The sequence below is a fragment of the Silurus meridionalis genome, chromosome 15 (genome assembly GCF_014805685.1).
Source record: "Silurus meridionalis isolate SWU-2019-XX chromosome 15, ASM1480568v1, whole genome shotgun sequence".
Lineage (NCBI taxonomy): Eukaryota > Metazoa > Chordata > Actinopteri > Siluriformes > Siluridae > Silurus > Silurus meridionalis.
The window spans coordinates 9983443-10009072 of NC_060898.1; the positions used below are offsets into that span (position 1 = coordinate 9983443).

Sequence of the window (25630 nt, forward strand, 5' to 3'; positions counted from 1 at the left end):
TCCGATACCTAGGTGTTCACATCAAACAGGACCTGTGTTGGTCCTGTCACATAAACACCCTGGTGAAGAAGGCCTGGCAGCATCTGTACCATCTGTGACACCTAAGGAACTTTAAACTACCCTCTCAGGTGCTACAGACTTTCAACACCTGCACTATTAAGAGCGTCCTGACGGGTAGCATCACTTCCTGGTTCAGGAACAGCACTATGCAGGACAGACGAGCCCTCCAGAAGGTGGTGCATTCAGCTGATTTGCATTCTTGTTTACATTTAAATTTGCAGCATTTAGCAAACGCCCTTGTCCAGAGCGACGTACAAAAGTGCTTTGAGTCTCCAGCAATGAATAAATCTTCACTGGTATGCTAGATTACAAACTTGATATAAATATAACTCTTGATTTCCACAAACAAACTTGGAAAATGCTAATTGTAGTGTTTTAGGAAGAAGTAGGTATTCAACCATCACTTAAAGATCGCCAGGGACTCCACTGTACGGACATCTTGGGAAAGTTCATTCCACCACCTCAGTGCCAGAACAGAACAGAAGAATCTTAAAATATACTTACCTCTCATTCTGAGAGAAGGTGATACCATTTGAGCAGTGCTGGAGGATCTCAGACAGTGTGGTGCAGTGCGAGGTGTGATAAGGTCTCTGAGGTAAGATGGTGCTGGTCCATTTTTGGCCTTGTAGGCAGGCATCAGTGTTTTGAATCTTATACATGCAGCTACTGAAAGCCAAGGGAGCGCAGCAGTGGGGTGGTGTGGGAGAACTTGGGCAGATTGAACACAAGTCATGCAGCTGTGTTTTGGATAATTTGCAATAGACTAATAGTGTTCAGAGGAAGATCTGCCAGCAGAGAGTTGCAGTAGTCAAGTCTTGAAATAACAAGAGACCGAATAAGCACCTGGGCAGCCTGTGTGGACAGAAATGGTCGAATCCTTCAGATGTTGTAAAGAATAAATCGACAGGAACGAGCCACTTTAGCAACATGTGAGGGGAAGGACAGTTGATTGTCCATAGTTACCCCAAGGTTACGAGAAGTGGCTGAAGGGAAAAGAAGAGAGTCATGAAGAGTTTTTCGAAGTTCTTGACCTGGAGATGAATCACTGGGGATGACCAGCAGTTCTGTTTTGCCGAGGTTGAGTTTTAATTGATGAGCACTTATCCATGTAGATATGTCTGTCAAGAATGCCGAGATCCGAGCGGAAGCTGTGCTATCTGAGGGAGGGAAAGAAAAGATGAGTTGAGTGTCATCCGCATAGCAGTGGTAAGTAACTTAATGTAAGGATATGACTTCAATAAAATTAGTATAGAGGAAGAAGGAGAGGACCAAGTACCGAGCCTTGTGGGACACCAGTAGTGAGTCTGCACGGGGCAGATGTGGATCCCCTCCATGTTACCTGGTATGAGCGTACTTCCAGATGGAAAGCAAACCATTCCCATGATGTTCTGCGGATACTGAGGCTCCTGAGGGTAGATGAGAGTCTTGTGGTTGACTGTGTTGAATGCTACTGAAAGGTTCAGGAAGATAAGTACAGATGACAGCTTGGCTAATAGAGCAGCATGCAGTCTCTGTGGAATGTGTCGCTTTAAAACCAGACTGTTTTGGATCATGGAAGTTGTTCTATGAGAGATAGACAGACAGTTGGTTAAAAACAGTGCGTTCCACAGATTTAGAAAGAAAGGAGAGAAGTGATACTGGTCTGTAGTTGTTGATGTCTGATGGATCCAGAGCAGGATTCTTTATGATGGGAATGACTCTTGCTAGCTTGAAGGTAGTTGGCACATAGCCAGATGTTAAGGACCTGTTGATGATTGTGGAGATGAAGGGCAGGAGATCTTGTGAAATGGTCTGAAGCGTAGTTGAAGGTATTGGATCCAGAGTGCAGGTGGTGGGATTGCAAGATTGGATGACTTGCAGTATCTGATCTTCTGTTAAGGTTAAGAAGCTTGACAACGAAGGAGTAGGGTATTCCTGGCTGTGTTGTGTAGTCATTGTTGTGAAGGAAGTGAAGGTCTGGCAGATTTCCTTAATCTGTGCACCGAGCTTCCTGACCTCCAGAACATCTACAGCACACAGTGCCGGACCAGGGCCAGGAAGATTGTGAAGGACCTCAGCCATCCCAACAATGGACTCTTTTCTCTGTTACGTTCAGGGAAGCCCTTTCGCGCCTTAAAAGCAAACACAGAGAGAATGAGGAGGAGCTTCTTCCCGCAGGCCATTCGGAGTTTAAACCAGAAAACATCCAGGAACTAGTACTGGACTTCTCTCTCCCTCTCACTTTTTTTTTTCCTAAACTGCACAATTATTTCTACACAACTTCTTTTGCACTATTTATATGACACCTTAACTCTGTACTGTCAATTTAACTCTGGACTTGCACAGCACAGTGTCACTTTATACCACACCATACTGCACATGGACACTTTAAGGACAAATCACAATAGATTATTTTAATCTGTACTCTGTCATTATCTGCCATACGCATTCATTCTTTCTGGCAAATCATATATATATATATATATATATATATATATATATATATATATATATATATATATATATATATATATATATATTTTTTTTTTTTTTCTTATATGTTTAGTTTTATTTACTTTTTTTATCCTTTTTTTTATCCTCATATTTTATTTCTATTCTTCATGTTTAAATGTTGGACAGTCGTAAAAAGCATTTCACTACATGTCGTACTCTCTATGAATGTGAATGTGACAGATAAATCTTGTCTTGTCCAGCGCCACACTTGTTTGCGTCATGTCCTACGGGATTGATATGCTGATGATACACAGTTGTATATTTCAGCAAAGCCAAATGATCAGCTTAACAATGCCGAGGAGTGTGTAGAGGACAGTGGATGCTTGATAACTTCCTTCTGCTCAACTCGGATAAGATTGACATACTTTTACTAGGACCGCATGCAGGTAGAAGTAAACTTTCCGATTACATAGCATCTCTGGATGGACTTTTTATCTCAGTGTGTACAACAGTCAAAGACCTTGGTGTAATTATTGACCCTAGTCTTTCCTTTTGAGGCTCATGTGAATAACATTACCAGGATCGCTTTCTTTCTCTTTAGAAATATTGTTAAAATTTGAATTAAAGGATGCAGAAAAACTAGTTTATGCTTTTGTTACATCTAGATTAGACTACTGTAATGCTTTACTGTCTGGGTGTGCAAGTAAGTGCATAAATAAACTTCAGTTAGTTCAGAATGCAGCAGCAAGAGTCCTCACTAGATCTAGAATATATGACCACATCACTAATCAGTCTACACTGGATGCCAATTAAATCTCACATTGATTATAAAATACTACTACTGATGTCTTTATGGATGAGTGCTCACCAACTAAAACTCAACCCCAGCAAAACAGAACTGTTGATCATTCCAGGTGATTCATCTCCAGGTCAAGATCTCCAAATAACTCTACATGACTCTCTGCTCTCCCCTTCAGCCACTGCTCGTAACCTTGGGGTAACTATGGACAATGAAATTTTTCCCCACATGTCGCTAATGTTGCTCGTTCTTGTCGATTTCTTCTCTATAACATCCGAAGGATTCGACAATTTCTGTCCATACAGGCTGCCCAGATGCTTGTTCAGTCTCTTGTCATTTCAAGACTTGACTACTGCAACTCTCTGCTGGCAGGTCTTCTCCTGAATGCTATTCGTCCACTGCAAATGATCCAAAACGCAGCTGCACGACTTGTGTTCAATCAGCCCAAGTTTTCCCACACCACCCCACTGCTGCGCTCCCTTCACTGGCTTCCAGTAGCTGCACGTATCAGATTCAAAACACTGATGCTTGCCTACAAGGTCAAAAAATGGACCAGCACCATCATACCTCAGTGACCTCATCACATCTCGCACTGCACCACGCTATCTGAGATCCTCCAGCACTGCTCGACTGGTACCACCTTCTCTCAGAATGAGAGGTAAGTACACTTCAAGACTCTTCTCTGTTCTGGCACCGAGGTGGTGGAATGAAGTCCCCCTAGATGTCCGTACAGCAGAGTCCCTGAATGTCTTCAAACGACGACTGAAAACCTACCTCTTCCTGAAATACCTAAACTAGCACTTTCCAAGTTTGTAGAATTCGAGTTATATTTATATTAAGTTTATAATCTTGCATACCAGTGTAGTTTTATTCATTACTAGAGACTCAAAGCACTTTTGTACGTCGCTCTGGATAAGGGCGTCTGCTAAATGCCGCAGATGTAAATGTAAATGTATAAAGCACTTAACGGTCTCGTGCCGTAATATCTAAATGAACTTCTGTACCATTATGATTCCTGAAGCCTACTTAGAGGTGGAGGCAATTTGTTAAAAGCTATGAAGACTACAGCCGGGGGCAGATCTTTCTCTTATAAATCCCCACAGTTATGGAACAGCCTTCCAATCAGTATTCGGGACACAGAAACAGTCGCAGTGGTCAAGTTAGGCTGAAAACATATTTATTTAGTCAAGCTTTTTTTTTTTTTTTATTAATAGATTTTTCTTAGGTAAAGGAGCAGACTTGGAGGGATCATGGATATATAGTGTTTAGTAAAATGTGATATTTGTATGCTGTTGTCCCCTCACTCTCACACATTTACTCAGGTTTGTTGACGCTGGTGTGGTGGGTTGTCTCTTATCCCAGAGATCCCTCATGTCTGTGTTACCTTCTGGCTCTCCATTTTAGTTATGCTGCCATAGTGAGTCTTGCTGGAGACCCCAACTGCACAGTGTCCTTAACTTTCATACAACAATAAGCACACATAATAATCCATATGCACCAGTGACCAGTGTTCCTGCCCCTCTCTTCTCCGCTTCGCCAAGCCTCTGAATGGTGTCTCTTTGATTGGAGGCCACTGTGCAGCTGGGGATAGTTTTACATTGCTACACTGACACATGACTACAGTTTTACATTCAATCACCATCACTGCACACCTCACCATCGTTTATCTGTAATAAATGGACATTTGGTGCTACCCAGATGAGGAAGGGTTCCCTCTTGAGTCTGGTTTCTCTCAAGGTTTCTTCCTTATGCCATCTCGGAGAGTTTGTCCTCGCCACAGTCACCACCGGCTTCCTCATTAGGGAAAAACTTACACTTATAAAGAACATATTATTCATTCTTTCTTACCACAATATCTGTGTAAAGCTGCTTTGAGACAATGTCCATTGTTAAAAGCGCTACACAAATAAAAATGAATTGAATATATATATCTACCACTATGGTCTTTGTAAACAAATAATATAATAAATTAAAACATAACAGCTGAGTAAGTATATTTTGTAATAGCTTTGAAAGCCAATAATTTTTATTCCCCTATGAAAGGTACCATACAATACTGTATATTTTCTGTAATGTGATTAGTAGTATTATTTATATTTCATGAATGTATTTAGACAAAAACTGACTATGAGCACTTATGCAAAATATTTATGTTCTGCTTACAAATGTGTTATAAAAGCACAATATAGGTAGCCTTTACATAACACACAACAAAAGATCTAATGTTCAGTTTGTAGCAAACAGGATTTTAAATGCAATGGTGTTCAACCTACAGAATCTGTGCTTTCACATACTCTTAGAAAAATATTTGCCATAAATATTTGATATTTATTAATTGGACAGACTGTAGTCACTTTGACTGAACATGTATTCACATAAACAAGTCTAATACAGGTAGTCGTCGACTTACGACCACAATTGGGACCGACAAATAGGTCGTAACACAATTTGGTCGTAAGTAGAGTAGGCTATATGTACAGTACTGTAAAATGATGCCAGAAGCTGGTAAACAAATAACGTACGCCGCGTCTATCGATTATGGTCGTAAAGTCAAATGGTCGTAAGTTGCATAGGTTGTAAGTTGATGACTACCTGTATAATGCAAAATTACATTTTTAAATGGTACAAAAAAAAGAGAGAAACTTTAGGAATAAAAACAAGCATTATTTATTCACTGAACATTTCATTTGAAGATAGGTCGATTTTTAGTTGCATGCATTTAGATTCTTATGACAGCACTGGTATGCATAAGTGTATAAAAACTGTAACTGTGCATGTAACAGTGTGTGGAAAGACATTCTTTTTCTTTAAATTAAATTTTTGCAAATAGTTATAGAACAGTGCTAGTACATCCTTCATTCCATAAATCTTTCTTCAGAGAAGAGCAAAGACAAGGGCCAGAATAATGTTACACAACAGTTCTGTTTTGAAATGTTAGATTTCTGCTTTTTTATTTAAACATTTCTGATCAGTATTTTTGCTCACATTCCACACTAGATATTGAAAAACTTTAGATCTTCAGGAGAAAATTTATTTAGGAGTCATTTATTTAAGAAAGATGTGACAAATGGTCATTACTTTAGGGATTATTCACCTGTGATGGGCTTTGAGTATCATATTTATTCATTTCCTGACCAATGCTTGCTGTAGTTTCTGAGCTACTCGTTTGTTGCTTGTTCTCCTGAGGCACATCCTCTCCCTCAATTACCACTCCTTCTTTGTGACTGTCATTTTCAAAGTTGGCCCCTTCTCCCTGATCGCAGTCATATATGATGTCCTCAGGGTTTGGAGCGGGTGGACAAAACTCCTCATCAGGTACCAGCTGATGAAACACAGATTCAGCCTACAAACACATACATAAAGTATTTAGTTGATTTAGCATGAATAAAATGGTTTGGTGAAATTATTTTTTGGATGATGCATGTATATTGCAATGCTGTAAAAGATTCTGCACCGATGTATAAACGTATCAATTAACACATTTTGTTGTTTGAAAGGACACATCTCTGTCACATGTAGCTTTGAATTATAAATAACAAAGAAAGCATGATGGGGCAGAATGCAAAGGGGCTGGCTTTTACTTGACACATGACTTTGTATTCACATAGAAAAAAGGATGAGCATTGTAACATTGTTCACTAATCTGAATCAATTTGACGTTCACAATAATAAAAGTATGCAATTTAAAACACACCAAAAGGTTTGTTTAGTGGATGCAGAGACACAGGGAAATCTGGCCACTCTTAAATGTGGCTTGTTTGAATGGGACTCACTTTAAATGTGGCACACACAAAATCTGTTTTCATATCTGTTATTTCTAACCCAGCCATTAGAGAGGCACAAGCCAGTGCACTCTTAGTGTCGGTCCCAAGCCCGGAAAAATGGAGAGGGTTGCGTTAAGAAGGGCATCCAGCGTAAAACGTGCCAAATCAAATATGCGGGTCACGATTAAGAATTTCATACCGGATCAGTCGAGGCCCGGGTTACCAACGACCGCCACAGGTACCGTTAGCCAACAGGGTACCGGTGGAAATTGGGCTACTGTTGGCCGAAGGAGGAGAAGGAGAGGAGTAAGACGTCCACAGAGACGGCAGGGAAAGGAGAAGTGTAGGAAAGTAGAGGTCAGGGTTGGTACTTTAAATGTTGGTACTATGACTTGTTAGCTGATATGATGGAGAGGAGAAAGGTAGATATGTTGTGTGTTCAGCAGACCAAGTGGAAAGGGAGTAAGGCCAGGAACATTGGAGGTGGGTTTAAACTGTTCTATTATGGTGTAGATGGAAAGAGAAATGGTGTAGGGGTGATTCTAAAGGAAGAGTACAGTAAGAGTGTAGTGGAGGTGAAGAGAGTTTCTAATAGAGTGATGATAGTGAAGCTGGAAGTTGAAGGGATGATGATAAATGTCATCAGTCCCTATGCTCCACAAGTTGGCTGTGAGATGGAGGAGAAGAAAAGATTCTGGAGTGAATTAGATGAAGTGGTAGAAGGTGTACCTAGAAATTAACGATTTGTGATTGGGGCAGACTTTAATGGACATGTAGGTGAAGGGAACAGAGGTGATGAGTAGGTGATGGGTAGGCATGGCCTAAAGGAGAGGAATGTGGAAGAGCAGATGGTGGCAGATTTTGGCAAGGAGATGCGGCAACAGGTGAAGAGGGATGTGGTGAAAGCCAAGGAAAAGGCATACGAGGAGCTGTATGAGAGGTTGAACACTAAGGAAGGCGAAAAGGATTTGTACTGATTGGCCAGGCAGAGGGATCCGAGCTGGGAAGGATGTGCTGCAAGTTAGAGCAATAAAGGATGGAGATGGAAATGTGTCGACTAGTGAGAAAAGTGTGTTGAGAAGGTGGAGGGAGTATTTTGAGCAGCTGATGAACGAGGAAAATGAGAGAGAGAGAAGGTTGGATGATGTGGATGAAAAGTGAAGTCAGTTGGACCAGATGACATACCGATAGAAGCATGGATATGTTTAGGAGAGATGGCAGTGGGGTTTTTAACCAGATTGTTTATCAAGATTTTGGAAGGTGAGAGGATGCCTGAGGAATGGAGAAGGAGTGTGCTGGTAACTTTCTTTAAAAACAAGGGAGATGTGCAGACCTGCAGTAACTACAGGGGAATTAAGTTGATCAGTCACGAATCATGAACGAGTCATGAAGTGATGGGAAAGAGTAGTAGAAACCAGGCTGAGAGAAGAGGTGACCATCTGTGAGCAACAGTATGGTTTCATGCCGAGGAAGAGCACCACAGGCGTATTATTTGCTTTGAGAATGTTGATGGAGAAGTATAGAGAAGGTCAACAAGGAGTTGAATTGTGTATTTGTGGATTTGTGGAAAAAGCGTACGACAGGGTGCCAAGAGAGGAGTTGTGGTATTGTATGAGGAAGTCAGGTGTGCCAGAGAAGTATGTGAGGGTGGTGCAGGACATACAGTACAGACCAAAAGTTTGGACACACCTTCTCATTCAAAGAGTTTTCTTTATTTTCATGACTATGAAAATTGTAGATTCACACTGAAGGCATCAAAACTATGAATTAACACATGTGGAATTATATATGGAATTATATACATAACAAAAGAGTGTGAAACAACTGAAAAATGTCATATTCTAGGTTCTTCAAAGTAGCCACCTTTTGCTTTGATTACTGATTTGCACACTCTTGGCATTCTCTTGATGAGCTTCAAGAGGTAGTCACCTGAAATGGTCTTCCAACAGTCTTGAAGGAGTTCCCCGAGAGATGCTTGGCACTTGTTGGCCCTTTTGCCTTCACTCTGCGGTCCAGCTCACCCCTAAACCATCTCGATTGGGTTCAGGTCCGGTGACTGTGGAGGCTAGATCATCTCGCGCAGTACCCCATCACTCTCCTTCTTGGTCAAATAGCCCTTGATGCCTTCAGTGTGACTCTACAATTTTCCTAGTCATGAAAATAAAGAAAACTCTTTGAATGAGAAGGTGTGTCCAAACTTTTGGTCTGCACTGTATATGAGGATAGTGTGACAGCAGTGAAGTGTGCAGTAGGAACGACAGACTGGTTTAAGGTGAAGGTTGGACTGCAGCAAGGATCGGCCCTGAGCCCTTTCCTGTTTGCAGTGGTGATGGACAGGCTGACAGGCGAGGTCAGACAGGAGTCTCCCTGGACTATGATGTTTGCGGATGATATTGTGATTTGTGGTGAGAGTAGGGAGCAGGTTGAGAAGAGCCTGGAGAGGTGGAGGTACATGTTGGAGAGAAGGGGAATGAAAGTCAGTAGGAGTAAGACAGAGTACATGTGCGTAAATGAGAGGGAGGGCAGTGGAGTGGTGTGGTTACAGGGGGAAGAGGTGGAGAAGGTGGTGGAGTTCAGGTACCTGGGGTCAACAGTGCAAAGTAATGGATAGTGTGTTGGGGAAGTGAAGAAGAGAGTGCAGGCAGGGTGGAGTGGGTGGAGAGGAGTGACCGGAGTGATTTGTGATAGTAGATTATCTGCAAGAATGAAAGGGAAAGTTTATAGGACTGTGGTGAGACCTGCGATGTTGTATAGTTTAGAGACAGAGGCATTGAGTAAAGGGCAGGAGACGGAGCTGGAGGTAGCAGAGCTGAAGATGTTGAGGTTTTCGTTGGGAGTGACGAGGATGGACAATATTAGAAATGAGTTTATTAGAGGAACCGTGCATGTAGGATGTTTTGGTGACAAGGTGAGGGAGGCGAGATTGAGATGGTTTGGACATGTGCAGAGGAGGGACATGAGTTATATTGGTAGAAGAATGCTGAGGATGGAGCCACCAGGAAGGAGGAAAAGAGGAAGGCCAAGGAGGAGGTTCATGGATGTGGTGAGGGAAGACATGCAGGTAGTTGGTGTGAAAGAGGCAGATGTAGAGGACAGGGGGGTATGGAGACGGATGATCCGCTATGGTGACCCCTAATGGGAGCAGCCGAAAGAAGAAGTAGAAGATAGCTTTTATTTCTAATAAGTTTTTGTAAAATAAGTAAATAAAACAACAGTGGGTGAGTTTCTCACATGAGACATGATTTCCTCTCACTTTGTAACTCAAACACACAGAGGCTGAATCATTTTATAATTTAATTAATTATTTTTAGATATAAATATTTATAAAGCCGGATATATGAAATAATTATTAACAATTTACTGATCACAACAATGTACATGTACTTTAGACTGTAGACTGATTATTGTATTTGATTCTTACTCATCATTATTCTTATCGTCTCCTAACTACTCTAAGTCACTTGAATTGCCATCCATAAGCATGCAGATCACAATTTTAAAACTATTTTTTTGACATCTGAAAACAAAAGAATTATGTTTGTGTATTCTGAATTTCTTCTCTGAATTGGTAAATATAACAGATTATGATAATTTACCACATGAGATTGGATGTAGAAAAATCACAAATATTTCATTTCCACTAGTATGGAATCAGCTAAAAATAATTCTAAGATGACCATTTAATTTTTTATTAGTTAAATAAATAATAAAAACATTATTTATTTGTATTGTAATTTTATATTTGACATTGTGGCAGGAATAATGCAGATTGCATCAAGAAATGCAATACATTGATGACTAAGCTGAATTACCTTATATACTTGCTGTATCATATTTGATACACATATTTTCAACACGATTTTACTATAACATTCTTTAAAAAAATTTATTAGTTATTAGTTGCTTCAAAAAAGTACACATTCACATAAAAAAAAAAAAAAATCAGTAACAACATAAACTTTATTTTTTACCACAACCTTTTCTAAATCTGCAAAGATGTCACTGCAAAAAACTAGCAAGTCATTTTATGAAGGCTGCCATATTGGAAAAACCTGCCTATAGCCTGCTATTGACTGGAGAGTATAGATCACTCCAATAGGGGGCAGAAAACAAGTCTCAGATTGCATTGAACAGGTTTTTGAGAAAAGTATTGTTGATGCAGGTGGTGCAGAGGTCTCAGAAACTAATGTATCAAATTTTATACATTTGGTGTTAAAGGGTTAAGTTGATGAGCAATAAGGTGATCATACCAACAAAGCAATGATGCTTCTGGAATTTGTTTAAGCATGAGCTGCAAGTAAATGATAAGGAACATTATTGGCTAAAAGTGAAAGCAGAACATTCATCCGAACAGAGCTTCTATTAGTGGGAAAGACTGTTGTTGCTAAACAGGGAAACCTTGAGCAACTACTCATATCAAAGTTAGAGCCCGGCTCTTATAGGACGACAAAGATACATTTTATTTCAAAAGATCTTTGCCCTGACCCATTCCAAAGCTTTAATTTAACCTTGCATACTCTGGACCCAAGGTATCCATCCAATCCATATGGCAAGCTGGTTTATCCTCAAATAATGCAAATGTGTTTTTACATAGGTTTTTACTTATATTACAATATTTCTACTAGTAAAACGGTTTAGTATTATTATAAAATTTTTTACTAATTAGAATTGGAATTTTAGATTCAGTCAAATTATACAATTATCAACAAACATTTTTAGATTAGTAGTAAATAAGCAACAACTAATTTCTCGATATCTGCAATATAATTCTTGATGGTCAACACACAGCCAGCAAAAAAAAAAAAAAGTATTTTAATCTTTGAGGTTGTATAGCCTTATATTAAATTGCTAGAACAGAAAACCTTTAAATATTCAACATATGAACTCTAGTTCTAGTGTTAGCCAGTAAAGGGTTAATGTTCAGTGCACTGCAATAGGGTAGTGTAGTTTGTGTAATCAAGTACACAAGTTAGATAAAAGTGCTATGGCATTCTTCTGGGGTTTGATATTGTGTGTTTTTGTTTTGATTTAAGTCCTCTCTTCACCCGTCTTGTAATTAGTTGTTTTCCTTGTGTGTTCTTACTGTCCACAGTTGTTTCAGTTTGCCCCTTGATTATTGTGGACCATCATCACCCCATACCAGCTCCAAATTCAGTTCATATCCCACAGTGGATCCTTATGTATCCCATTGAAATCTTCGACAGCTTCTTTGTGTGTCCGGAGAGCTTCCTGCTGCAGAATCAGTTATAGTTTGAAACCTGTGTGGATCTCAATATTAATGGAAAGCTTTTTTAGCATGCTCAAATATAGCCTACCAAAAACTGCATGGTGAGAAAACGTTTTGACCCTGAGTTTTGTGTGGGCATGTGAACACCACCAGGAAAGGTGAGAGAAGGGGAGACTACAGACATGTTTGTTTTACAGGGACAGAATTTAACAACCCTAGTTTATATAGTCTTTTGTTTCTTTATGCAACCATGGGTTGTGTCTGCAGCTGAGAAGGTCTGCTGTTATGAGAGTGGCCTCTAGAGGTAAATCACAGATGAACATGCTGTTCATTTTGACAGTGAGACAAGTTTAAACTGTGTTGTTATTTAAAGATTGTCTTTTAATTATTTTGGATGTTTTTATTCAACTAAAGTTGTACTTTTTGTTTGTATGAATGCATGTCTTATTTTCCTCAATATTTATTAATATAATTCATATATTTCTATTTATTTCATTTAGCACATTTTCATGATTCAGTACAGGTTATATAATTGATTTTTATTTTATTTTATCTAGTATCCATTTCCATATACAGTATCAGTAAAATCAGTCAACCTCTAGTATCTCTATGAGATCTAACCTCTAGCTTACTTAAAGATATATTAATATTTAAGATGTCAACTAGCTAAGTACCAAACCTTAGTAGTTACAACTTATTACTTGTTACTCATTACTTCATTCAAAAAGTAACTTAAATACTTTGTTGATTACTTAAGCCAAAAAGTAATGCGTTACTGTTAAAAGTACTTTTTTAAAGAACTTTCTTTAATGTTCCCATTAATGCCCTTTTTTGCGTTATGGTCTATACAAACCATAACACAAAACTGACTTAAACACAATTTTTAAGCACTATTTTATTAAGTCAGACCAGCACAAACTGAATATATCACAAGGATTTCTGAAATAAATAACAAAACAAGCTAAATAATATATTCAGAATCAAAAACTAAAGTGGCTTCTGCATCATAAAAGCTGTTGTGTTGAGTTCTTAAAAATGTTCCTTTCACAGCTTAAGTATGAAAACTATCAACAATGTAGAAGAGAACACCGTCGAGGCATGGAGTTTCTGGTGGTGCTGCAATCGCAGTAGATATGACCTTCAAACCAGAAAGACACAACTTACATTTGACTAAAAAGTTTTTGTCTTTATACTCAACTAAAGTTAAATAATGAGCATATTTCCACTTTGAGAAATACGTCTTGCTCTTGCCTCGACTCGCCATTACTGCCGCACAGACCTGAATAAACGGGGAGACACACCCACAGTGCGTCTTCTTCGTGTTTACAGTGGTTTATCCACCAATCCTACAATGCGTCGCTGCTGTAAACAGGTTAGACTGTAGTCTACACTTCAGCCAAAATTAATGCATTAAAAAAAGTAATGGGTAACGCACCATACGGTAACGAGTTACTTTATTTTAAAAAGTAACGCGTTACAGTATTAGTTACGGTCAAAAGTAACTTTGTTACAGTAACACGGTTTAGTATTATTATAAAATTTTTACTAATTAGAATTGGAATTTTAGATTCAGTCAAATTATACAATTATCAACAAACATTTTTAGATTAGTAGTAAATAAGCAACAACTAATTTCTCGATATCTGCAATATAATTCTTGATGGTCAACACACAGCCAGCAAAAAAAAAAAAAAGTATTTTAATCTTTGAGGTTGTATAGCCTTATATTAAATTGCTAGAACAGAAAACCTTTAAATATTCAACATATGAACTCTAGTTCTAGTGTTAGCCAGTAAAGGGTTAATGTTCAGTGCACTGCAATAGGGTAGTGTAGTTTGTGTAATCAAGTACACAAGTTAGATAAAAGTGCTATGGCATTCTTCTGGGGTTTGATATTGTGTGTTTTTGTTTTGATTTAAGTCCTCTCTTCACCCGTCTTGTAATTAGTTGTTTTCCTTGTGTGTTCTTACTGTCCACAGTTGTTTCAGTTTGCCCCTTGATTATTGTGGACCATCATCACCCCATACCAGCTCCAAATTCAGTTCATATCCCACAGTGGATCCTTATGTATCCCATTGAAATCTTCGACAGCTTCTTTGTGTGTCCGGAGAGCTTCCTGCTGCAGAATCAGTTATAGTTTGAAACCTGTGTGGATCTCAATATTAATGGAAAGCTTTTTTAGCATGCTCAAATATAGCCTACCAAAAACTGCATGGTGAGAAAACGTTTTGACCCTGAGTTTTGTGTGGGCATGTGAACACCACCAGGAAAGGTGAGAGAAGGGGAGACTACAGACATGTTTGTTTTACAGGGACAGAATTTAACAACCCTAGTTTATATAGTCTTTTGTTTCTTTATGCAACCATGGGTTGTGTCTGCAGCTGAGAAGGTCTGCTGTTATGAGAGTGGCCTCTAGAGGTAAATCACAGATGAACATGCTGTTCATTTTGACAGTGAGACAAGTTTAAACTGTGTTGTTATTTAAAGATTGTCTTTTAATTATTTTGGATGTTTTTATTCAACTAAAGTTGTACTTTTTGTTTGTATGAATGCATGTCTTATTTTCCTCAATATTTATTAATATAATTCATATATTTCTATTTATTTCATTTAGCACATTTTCATGATTCAGTACAGGTTATATAATTGATTTTTATTTTATTTTATCTAGTATCCATTTCCATATACAGTATCAGTAAAATCAGTCAACCTCTAGTATCTCTATGAGATCTAACCTCTAGCTTACTTAAAGATATATTAATATTTAAGATGTCAACTAGCTAAGTACCAAACCTTAGTAGTTACAACTTATTACTTGTTACTCATTACTTCATTCAAAAAGTAACTTAAATACTTTGTTGATTACTTAAGCCAAAAAGTAATGCGTTACTGTTAAAAGTACTTTTTTAAAGAACTTTCTTTAATGTTCCCATTAATGCCCTTTTTTGCGTTATGGTCTATACAAACCATAACACAAAACTGACTTAAACACAATTTTTAAGCACTATTTTATTAAGTCAGACCAGCACAAACTGAATATATCACAAGGATTTCTGAAATAAATAACAAAACAAGCTAAATAATATATTCAGAATCAAAAACTAAAGTGGCTTCTGCATCATAAAAGCTGTTGTGTTGAGTTCTTAAAAATGTTCCTTTCACAGCTTAAGTATGAAAACTATCAACAATGTAGAAGAGAACACCGTCGAGGCATGGAGTTTCTGGTGGTGCTGCAATCGCAGTAGATATGACCTTCAAACCAGAAAGACACAACTTACATTTGACTAAAAAGTTTTTGTCTTTATACTCAACTAAAGTTAAATAATGAGCATATTTCCACTTTGAGAAATACGTCTTGCTCTTGCCTCGACTCGCCATTACTGCCGCACAGACCTGAATAAACGGGGAGACACACCCACAGTGCGTCTTCTTCGTGTTTACAGTGGTTTATCCACCAATCCTACAATGCGTCGCTGCTGTAAACAGGTTAGACTGTAGTCTACACTTCAGCCAAAATTAATGCATTAAAAAAAGTAATGGGTAACGCACCATACGGTAACGAGTTACTTTATTTTAAAAAGTAACGCGTTACAGTATTAGTTACGGTCAAAAGTAACTTTGTTACAGTAACACGTTATTTATATATAAAGATTACTGGTATCATTGTCAAACTGTAGTAACCATATACCACACCATAGTTAGTATTGTTTTCTTGTCGTTACTGTAATGTTACTGTAACGTGTTACTGCCCAACACTGCTGATAATGAATGATGATATTTTTTTTAAAGTGCTGACAAAGGGGAACCTACATCTTGGGATGCTCAGCAAGAACTATGGGTTTGGTGGCCTGGGATTCACAAACTTAAATATAGTTTAATGGTACAATAAAACATTTTGTGAAAGTTGTTCATATTTTTTTTTTTGTAATAGTATAAGATAGTATGAGTTGCAATAGTATGACAAGCATGGGTGTGACCAGTGATACAAATCGAACACTTGAAATGAGTGTACAAAATCAGAGGTGTCTCACAGTAAAGAGATGCAAAAGATAGTAGCATTGAAAAGACACACAAATTCTTGTGCCCATTTATATACAGTGAGGAAAATAAGTATTTGAACACCCTGCTATTTTGCAAGTTCTCCCACTTAGAAATCATGGAGGGGTCTGAAATTGTCATCATAGGTGCATGTCCACTGTGAGAGACATAATCTAAAAAAAAAATTCAGAAATCACAATATATGATTTTTAAACTATTTATTTGTATGATACAGCTGCAAATAAGTATTTGAACACCTGTCTATCAGCTTGAATTCTGACCCTCAAAGACCTGTTAGTCTGCCTTTAAAATGTCCACCTCCACTACATTTATTATCCTAAATTAGATGCACCTGTTTGAGGTCGTTAGCTGCATAAAGACACCTGTCCACCCCATACAATCAGTTAAAATCCAACTACTAACATGGCCAAGACCAAAGAGCTGTCCAAAGACACTAGAGACAAAATTGTACACCTCCACAAGGCTGGAAAGGGCTACGGGGAAATTGCCAAGCAGCTTGGTGACAAAAGGTCCACTGTTGGAGCAATCATTAGAAAATGGAAGAAGCTAAACATGACTGTCAATCTCCCTCGGACTGGGGCTCCATGCAAGATCTCACCTCGTGGGGTCTCAATGATCCTAAGGAAGGTGAGAAATCAGCCCAGAACTACAGGGGAGGAGCTGGTCAATGACCTGAAAAGAGCTGGGACCACGGTTTCCAAGGTTACTGTTGGTAATACACTAAGACGTCATGGTTTGAAATCATGCATGGCACGGGAGGTTCCCCTGCTTAAACCAGCACATGTCCAGGCATGTCTTAAGTTTGCCAATGACCATTTGGATGATCCAGAAGAGTCATGGGAGAAAGTCATGTGGTCAGATGAGACCAAAATAGAACTTTTGGGTCATAATTCCACTAAACGTGTTTGGAGGAAGAAGAATGATGAGTACCATCCCAAGAACACCATCCCTACTGTGAAGCATGCGGGTGGTAGCATCATGATTTGGGGGTGTTTTTCTGCACATGGGACAGGGTGACTGCACTGTATTAAGGAGAGGATGACCGGGGCCATGTATTGCGAGATTTTGGGGAACAACCTCCTTCCCTCAGTTAGAGCATTGAAGATGGGTTGAGGCTGGGTCTTCCAACATGACAATGACCCAAAGCTCACAGCCAGGATAACCAAGGAGTGGCTCTGTAAGAAGCATATCAAGGTTCTGGCATGGCCTAGCCAGTCTCCAGACCTAAACCCAATAGAGAATCTTTGGAGGGAGCTCAAACTCCATGTTTCTCAGCAACAGGCCAGAAACCTGACTGATCTAGAGAAGATCTGTGTGGAGGAGTGGGCCAAAATCCCTTTTGCAGTGTGTGCAAACCTGTTTGAAAAACTACAGGAAACCTGTAATTGCAAACAAAGGCTACTGTACCAAATATTAACATTGACTTTCTCAGGTGTTCAAATACTTATTTGCAGCTGTTTAATACAAATAAATAGTTAAAAAATCATACATTGTAATTTCTGGATTTTTTTTTTTAGATTATGTCTTTCACAGTGAACATGCACCAACAATGACAATTTCAGATCCCGCCATGATTTCTGTGGGAGAAGTTTGAGAACTTGCAAAATAGCAGGGTGTTCAAATATTTATTTTCCTCACTGTACAGTGGAACCCCGTTGTACGAGCATAATTCGTTCTTGAAAATTGCTCGTAGGTCCATTTGCTCGTACGTTCGAACTGATTTTCCCCATTAGAATGAATGTAAAAGTGATTTAATCCGTTCCGAGATCTCATCCGATCTCTTATTTCTGCACTTATAAAGTATTTGTAGCCTATTTTTTAAATCAAATACACCGCAAATTACCGTAATGTAAATATAATATAACACTTACTCATGTGGTAGTGGTTGATCGCGAGTCTAAGACACGCACCACCCCCATAACCTCCTCGGTTTCCATGGTAATTCTATTTACTTTCGTTTTCACAGCACCATCACTGATTTTATTGGGAGAAATTCTCGTGCCTTCGAAATTTGCTCGTGAATCCGGGTAAAATTTTGCGAGCGAGTTTGCTCGTATCTCCGTTTGGTCGTACTCTAGGTTGCTTTACTGCCCAACACTGCTGATGATGAATGATGATATTTTTTTAAAAGTGCTGACACACTCTAAATAAAGTAGGGAAAGAGGGCAGTAGCAGTAAAATAGGGCCATATCAACAATATAATAAATGCATTACACTGTGGGAGGAAAACAAAAACAACGGAAAACATAACCTAATAATTAAAATGTATTTTAAACTGGCACCACTTAATTGATCAATTGCCTAAGTTTGCAAATTTGCCTAATGGAGCATTTTCTTACAGCTGTTTTGTCACACTAGACGGACTCACCAAGTTAATAGAGAAATCGCTGTCCAAGCTGTCATCAGGTCCTGAGCACACATGGACGTTGCTTGGCAGATTGTAGCTGCTACTGTCTAGGCCAGAGGTATCCCGCATGTTGAAGTACATTACCCACAATATCACAGGCTTCTCATTCTCCTCTGATCCTGCACATATCACAGTTAAGAAGACTGCCTCTAAAATCAAACATAAGATAATTGCATAAAACAGTGCTGAACACCCTTCTTCCTAAAGATCTATCATTCTACAAGACTCATACTGACTAATTAGCAATGAGGAAGGGTCATAATGTAGGACATGTAATTAGTTTTTCTTTCATAAATTTCATAATTTTGGCTTTACTAGAAAGTCTGGTATTGGACGTGTACAAAACAGATTAAATCTGAATCAAGCACACACAAACTGTTATATTAATTCTAAACAAACATCTAAAGAAATTACTGTACAGTCAACAGCTTTACCCCTCTTATAGCATGAAAAAAAATTAACCACCATTACTAAAAGCTGGAAATTATTATTCTATTCTATTCTAACTATAATTCTGTTCAAATTAAAAGTTACACTGTTTATTGCATAGAAATGTTTGCATAGTACATAGACTTTCCTTTAAACTGGGAGCTCCTGTCCCTACGTTTTGTCATTAATACTTGTCCTAATTGTGGGTGCTCCAATTAAAAAATACTTTACAATCTAAAACAGCAAAATGGGTTGCTGGCCATTGCAAACAAGCACTGATGAAATCTGTTTTTTTTTCTTCCAGATCCATGGAACATGGACTGGAACTAAAGAGCCAAAATCTGTATGTAATATGTAGAGATATATTAAAGGGGAACCTACATCTTGAATGGGATGCTCAGCAAGAACTATGGGTTTGGTGGCCTGGTATTCACAAACGTAAATATAGTTTAATGGCACAATAAAACATTTTGTGAAAGTTGTTCATATTATTTTTTTTGTAATAATATAAGATAGTATGAGTTGCAATAGTATGACAAGCATGGGTGTGACCAGTGATACAAATCGAACACTTGAAATAAGTGTACAAAATCAGAGGTGTCTCACAGTAAAGAGATGCAAAAGATAGTAGCATTGAAAAGACACACAAATTCTTGTGCCTTTATATATAAAGATTACTCTTATCATGGTCAAACTGTAGTAACCATATACCATACCATAGTTAGTATTGTTTTCTTCAATGTAACAAATGCAACTGAAAAAATACTTGTGAGCTGCACATTACAATTACAATATACAGTTGTGTTCAAAATTATTCAACCCCCACTGAAATTGATTGTTTTGGTCGGTTTGACATTGATTATGATCATTCAGTCATCCTGCTTACAATTAAATCAAAGAGGCACGTGTAGGTCAGACAAATATAACATAACATTTATAATGAAATAACCACAAATGTCTTTTCTGAGCTCACATCATTATCAGTTTTATTCAACCCCCAAGTGACATTCAATCTTAGTACTTAGTACAACATCCTTTTACAGTTATAACAGCTTTTAAACGTGAAGCATAGCTTGACACAAGTGTCTTGCAGCGATCTACGGGTATCTTCGCCCATTCATCATGGGCAAAAGCCTCCAGTTCAGTCACATTCTTAGGCTTGCGCACTGCAACTGCTTTCTTTAAGTCCCACCAGAGGTTCTCAATCGGATTTAAGTCTGGTGACTGCGATGGCCACTTCAAAATGTTCCAGCCTTTAATCTGCAACCATGCTCTAGTGGACTTGGAGGTATGCTTGGGATCATTGTCCTGTTGAAAGGTCCAACGTCTTCCAAGCCTCAGGTTTGTGACGGACTGCATCACATTGTCATCCAATATCTCCTGGTACTGAAGAGAATTCATGGTACCTTGCACACGCTGAAGCTTCCCAGTACCTGCAGAAGCAAAACAGCCCCAAAGCATGATTGACCCCCCGCCATGCTTCACAGTAGGCAAGGTGTTCTTTTCTTCATAGGCCTTGTTCTTCCTCCTCCAAACATAGCGTTGATCCATGGGCCCAAACAGTTCTAATTTTGTTTCATCAGTCCACAGAACACTATCCCAAAACTTCTGTGGTTTGTCCACATGACTTTTGGCATACTGCAGTCGACTCTTCTTATTCTTTGGGGACAGCAAGGGGGTGCGCCTGGGAGTTCTGGCATGGAGGCCTTCATTACGCAGGGTGCGCCGTATTGTCTGAGCAGAAACTTCAGTACCCACATCTGACAAATCTTTTCTCAGTTCCTCAGCAGTCACACGGGGACTTTTCTCCACTCTACGCTTCAGGTAGCGCACAGCAGTCAAGTCAGCATCTTCTTTCTGCCACGACCAGGTAGCGTTTCAACAGTGCCCTTTGCCTTGAATTTGCGAATGATGCTTCCTATGGTGTCCCTTGGTATGTTTAACATCTTTGCAATTTTCTTATAGCCATTGCCCTTCCTGTGAAGAGTAATCACCTGTTCTCTTGTCTTCCTGGACCATTCTCTTGACCTCACCATGTTTGTAACCACACCAGTAAATGTCTAGAAGGAGCTGAGTATCACAGTCATTTTAAAGCTGCCTAATTGGTGCTTATTAGGCTTTATTGCTGCTCCCTGATATCCACAGGTGTTTTCAATACCTGATTGAAAACACTTCATTGAACCTCTGTTCTTCAGAGTGGTAGTCTTTAAGGGGTTGAATAATTAGGTCAATGAAGAATTCACAAAAGAAACATTTACTACTGTATTACAAAACTAATTGATGTCATTTTAGTTGCATATGGTTCTTTAAGAAGTCCTTGTAGGATTTCATTCTGAATACAATTACAATTGTACACTAAATTCCCTAAAACCATTTACAGCATTGGGGGTTGAATAATTTTGAACACAACTGTATGTTTAATGAGCAACTGATCTGCTTGCACTTCTTATGTGTAACTAATATCCAATGTAGTGGTACAGTTTAGTTTTCAGTTTAGTGTTGAGTATATAGGGGTTGTTAGACTGGTAATTCTACTGACACGCAACTGTAAAATTGTCTCACTTTGCTTGTAAAGATGAAACATAAATTATTTTGGTTTTAGTGAAAATGTATACAAAAATAAGCAAAAATGTATACATCTTTAACTCAAACAAAAAAAAACCATTAATTATTCACAACCACATTCTATTATTTTGAAAACAATTTTTTTAACTGTAGTTCTAATAATCTGTTGTTAAATTCTGGTACCACATTTTGTGGGTTACCCTTGTTAAGAAATTTTGCTAGTGCAGTTTATAATATAATTATAAATATAATAATATATAATATAAAATAATAACAGCAATAATAGTAAATAGTAAAATAGTTAAATATTACCGTATTTTCTGGACTATAAGCCGCTACTTTTTTCCCGTGTTTTGAACCCCGCGGCTTAAACAACGAAGGGGCTCATTTATGAATTTTTCCTGGGTTTTTCCCAGTTTCACAAACTTCAAACCAAAAAACTGAGCGACATAACATTAGACCAATGAAATTGCTGAACGGAAACGGAAAAACGCACCTCACCTGTGTTCTGAGCTGCACGGCATCGGGAGAAAAACCTTTTTTTTTTAAACGCACGACGATGCCAAAAGATAAACTCCCGAGAGAAATTGTTGTGAAAGGAAGAAGGAAGACAGTGAACAATGACTTACTTGGTCGGCTACTGTTTAGATACAAGCCGTTGTAGTGCCTTAAATCTGGGTGAAGGGAGAGCTCACTAACTCCAGTTGCAACAGAAATCATATAAGCACAGACAGGTTTCCAAAACTCGTGCTTTTTTATTTTTCTTGGCAACAGCGTTACGGGTTAGTCAAAAAAATTTAGAAATGAGCATCAGAACATAATAAGGACATAATCCTCTTCTTGCACACATGCAGTAATACCAGAAGAATGCAGTGGCAGGCTATTCCCAAAATACCGCTATGCTCCTAAAGGAAGCGCAACATATTTCACCCGTTACACCGTATGTAACGTGTCTTTCGTATAAGCCTGTGTAAAGTACATTAGTGTAGACACCTGCGGCTTATAGACAGGAGCAGCTTATTTATGTTAAAAATAAAAATATTTGTAACATTCAGTGGGTGCAGCCAGGGGCGCAATTAACAGTTTTAAGGGGGGGTATGCAAGACAGAATTTTGGGCCCCATATATATATACAGTGGAACCCGGTTATGTCAATGTCCTAGGGGGTTGCCAAAAAGCATCGAGATAACTGATGATCGAGATAAACGAAAATCAAAATGGCGGCAATATATTAACGTGCTTGAAATTTCTTTATGTACATGATGTGCGTTAATAAATGAGAATGTGCATGCACGTGTTTTTAGAGGGTTTTTTTACACAACAGCGTTGCCGCGATTTGTTTAATGAAGGCATGCTATAAAAATACATATAGTACATGTTTGTTAACTGTCAGGAATCCACCTGCCACGCCCCCTTCGGCGTGTCAGGTGCTTTCTCGGCCCCTTTCTCTGAAGCTCCGGCTTCAACCGCACATATGGTGCTCGCAGCATCATCACCAGCTCCTATTTAAACTTCCACACTCTCACCGTCCGTTATTGTTGGTATATGTTGGTTCACGGCGGTCGTTGTTATCGCTCATGCGTATGTGCCTTCCCACCGGCACTCTCTCAACGGCTGCACTTTTCTTCCCAAAGCGCATCACGGATTCCCCCGATCCTGCCGGTGTTCATTCTATGCTTTTGCTGCTCATCCCACGTTCTCCCGTGTGCTGTTCAGCGCCGCGCTTCTACTTTTGCCTCCCGTTCATCGCATAACATTTAACAACAAAAGGCATATGTGCACTAACTAACAGCAGAGATTCACCAGTATACAACACCTGTAGCAGCTGTAAGCCTTGATTTTTCCGCCACTTTGCGAGTTCTTCTGCGGGTGCACCAATATAACCGACGTTAAATGGCAAATTTTACCCCCCTTGTGCTCGAGATATTAGGGTTCGGCATAACCGATTAAAAAATGCTTAGACAAAGCGAGCATTTGGCGGTTCCACTTCAAAAACGTCGACTTAATAGGGTTGTCGAGATAACCGAGGGCGAGATAAGTGGGTTCCACTGTATGTATGTATGTGTGTGTGTGTGTGTATATATATATATATATATATATATATATATATATATATATATATATATATATATATATATATATATATACAATGTTAGATTATTAATAATAAACTTAATATAGCTTAATTTTATTTACAGGGAATTTATTTTATTTCACCACAGTGTTATTATTTAAAATATATGTGTATGTACGATACAAAAAAAATAAAATAAAAACAAAACTAATTGGAAAAATTTTAATCGATGATTGTGGGGCCCCCTAGAGTTCTCTTGGGCCCATATGCCTGGCATACTCTGTACCCCCCCTAACGGCGCCCCTGGGTGCAGCTTATATAAGGGTGCGCTTTATAGTCCAGAAATTACGGTAATAGTAATAGCAAAGGTCGGTTTATTAGAGAGTGTCAGGTGCATTGTGCACAGTGTGCAGAAAATCAGCCAGAGAATAAACAAGTGCATTATGCACTGTGAGTAGTCGTCACTTTCTACTGGCCACGGTGCATATCTGTTTTGTTTACACCTTGTTTAGAAACGTGTAAACAAAACAAGGGATGATTTACAGACAAAGAAAAAACCCCAGACGAGATTTTTAAGAAAAAGTGTGAAAATTGCGGTTGATTATCTATGGCATTGCTATTTGCAAAAAGTGCACAATCAAGAGATTTTTTAAGAAAAGGTCACTATCAAGAGTTATTTTTTGTACATGTAAATTTGAATTGTATAGAGGTAAACAAGATTTCCTAGAAATAAGATGAATTTACTTAGAAAAGGAATAAATTTACCAAAAAATACATAAGCAAATAGGTGGAGTATGCAAGTGCTTGTAAAAATTATTGGTGTATGTAAATTGTTAAGGAGGAGATTTTAAAAGAAAATATGTAAATTTCTTCTATTAACTTTTGCATGTGAAAGCTGACGGGTGTCTTCCTGAAAGGCCCGAGCTGTATTGACTACAATAACGCTGATTTGCTCAATCTCATCTTATGACTGAAAGAATCTCTTTATTTGGTTTGGCTGTATAATATTTTGTAGTTCAAGACTTATTGAGACAGTGACATTAATTAAATATTTGATAAATATAATTATAATAATTAAATATTAAATATCCAACTTCTTTAAACACTTTGGTTGGAGCAGTCTCTCACTTTTTTGAGAAAGTTATTTAAATAATTCTGGAGTTGACTGTAGTGGAGGATGCTAGCAAGATGTGATGAAGATGACATTCTCACCTTGAACAGATTCCTCTGTGCAGATGCTGGGTACATGAAAGAGCCTGGAAACAACAGGAGCCAGATCTTCATGAGCTGAGCCTGATGATAAGCAGGTCAGGTGGACCAAATCTATGAAAAATGGCCTACAATTAGACTAAATAAATAAGCTTAATTTTATATATAATTATTTATTAGTACTTATTTTTAATTATTAAGTCAGTTCTGATTATTAAAAACAGTTCTGCATGATAAATAGTTGTCTTAAGTAACAACATCAAGAATAACAAGAACAAGAACGATAAAAATAAATATAGCTGCAACAGTGATGGCGGGCCCTCGCACGTTTGTGTATTGCTATACGGTACCTCCCAGAAAACAATGCACGTGGGCAAGTGCATGAAGTGGGTAAATATCAGTGGACTATTTTATGTTGTTACTGACCCATTTGGGGACTGTAGGTAAAAGAAACCCCACATTTTAGACAAACGGGGGCGCTAGTGCGCCACTTAAGAGACACACCGTTGTCCGACCTTTTTGTCCACACTTGTGATGTATGTGACTTGTCAAATTTGATGTATGTGTCCAATTTCAAGTTAATCTAAGCATGTCAAAAGCCTTAA

At 38.4% G+C, this 25630-nt stretch overlaps 1 protein-coding gene across 6 annotated transcripts in view; it reads right to left on the minus strand.

Moving 5' to 3' along the window:
* Positions 1 to 5935: 5935 nt before the first annotated feature.
* Positions 5936 to 25630, minus strand: part of chm (CHM Rab escort protein) — a 76927-nt gene continuing 57232 nt past the window's right edge. For 3 of the 6 annotated variants that reach the window (XM_046867582.1, XM_046867580.1, XM_046867585.1), the window contains 3 exons: positions 25029 to 25139; positions 18711 to 18898; positions 5936 to 6635 (listed from right to left, as the gene is read on the minus strand). In XM_046867582.1, the coding sequence (XP_046723538.1) occupies positions 6372 to 6635; positions 18711 to 18898; positions 25029 to 25139 (563 nt within the window). In that variant the 3' untranslated portion in view covers positions 5936 to 6371. The remainder of the gene's footprint in view (positions 6636 to 18710; positions 18899 to 25028; positions 25140 to 25630) is intronic. The other 3 variants (XM_046867584.1, XM_046867583.1, XM_046867581.1) reach the window with 2 other exon arrangements.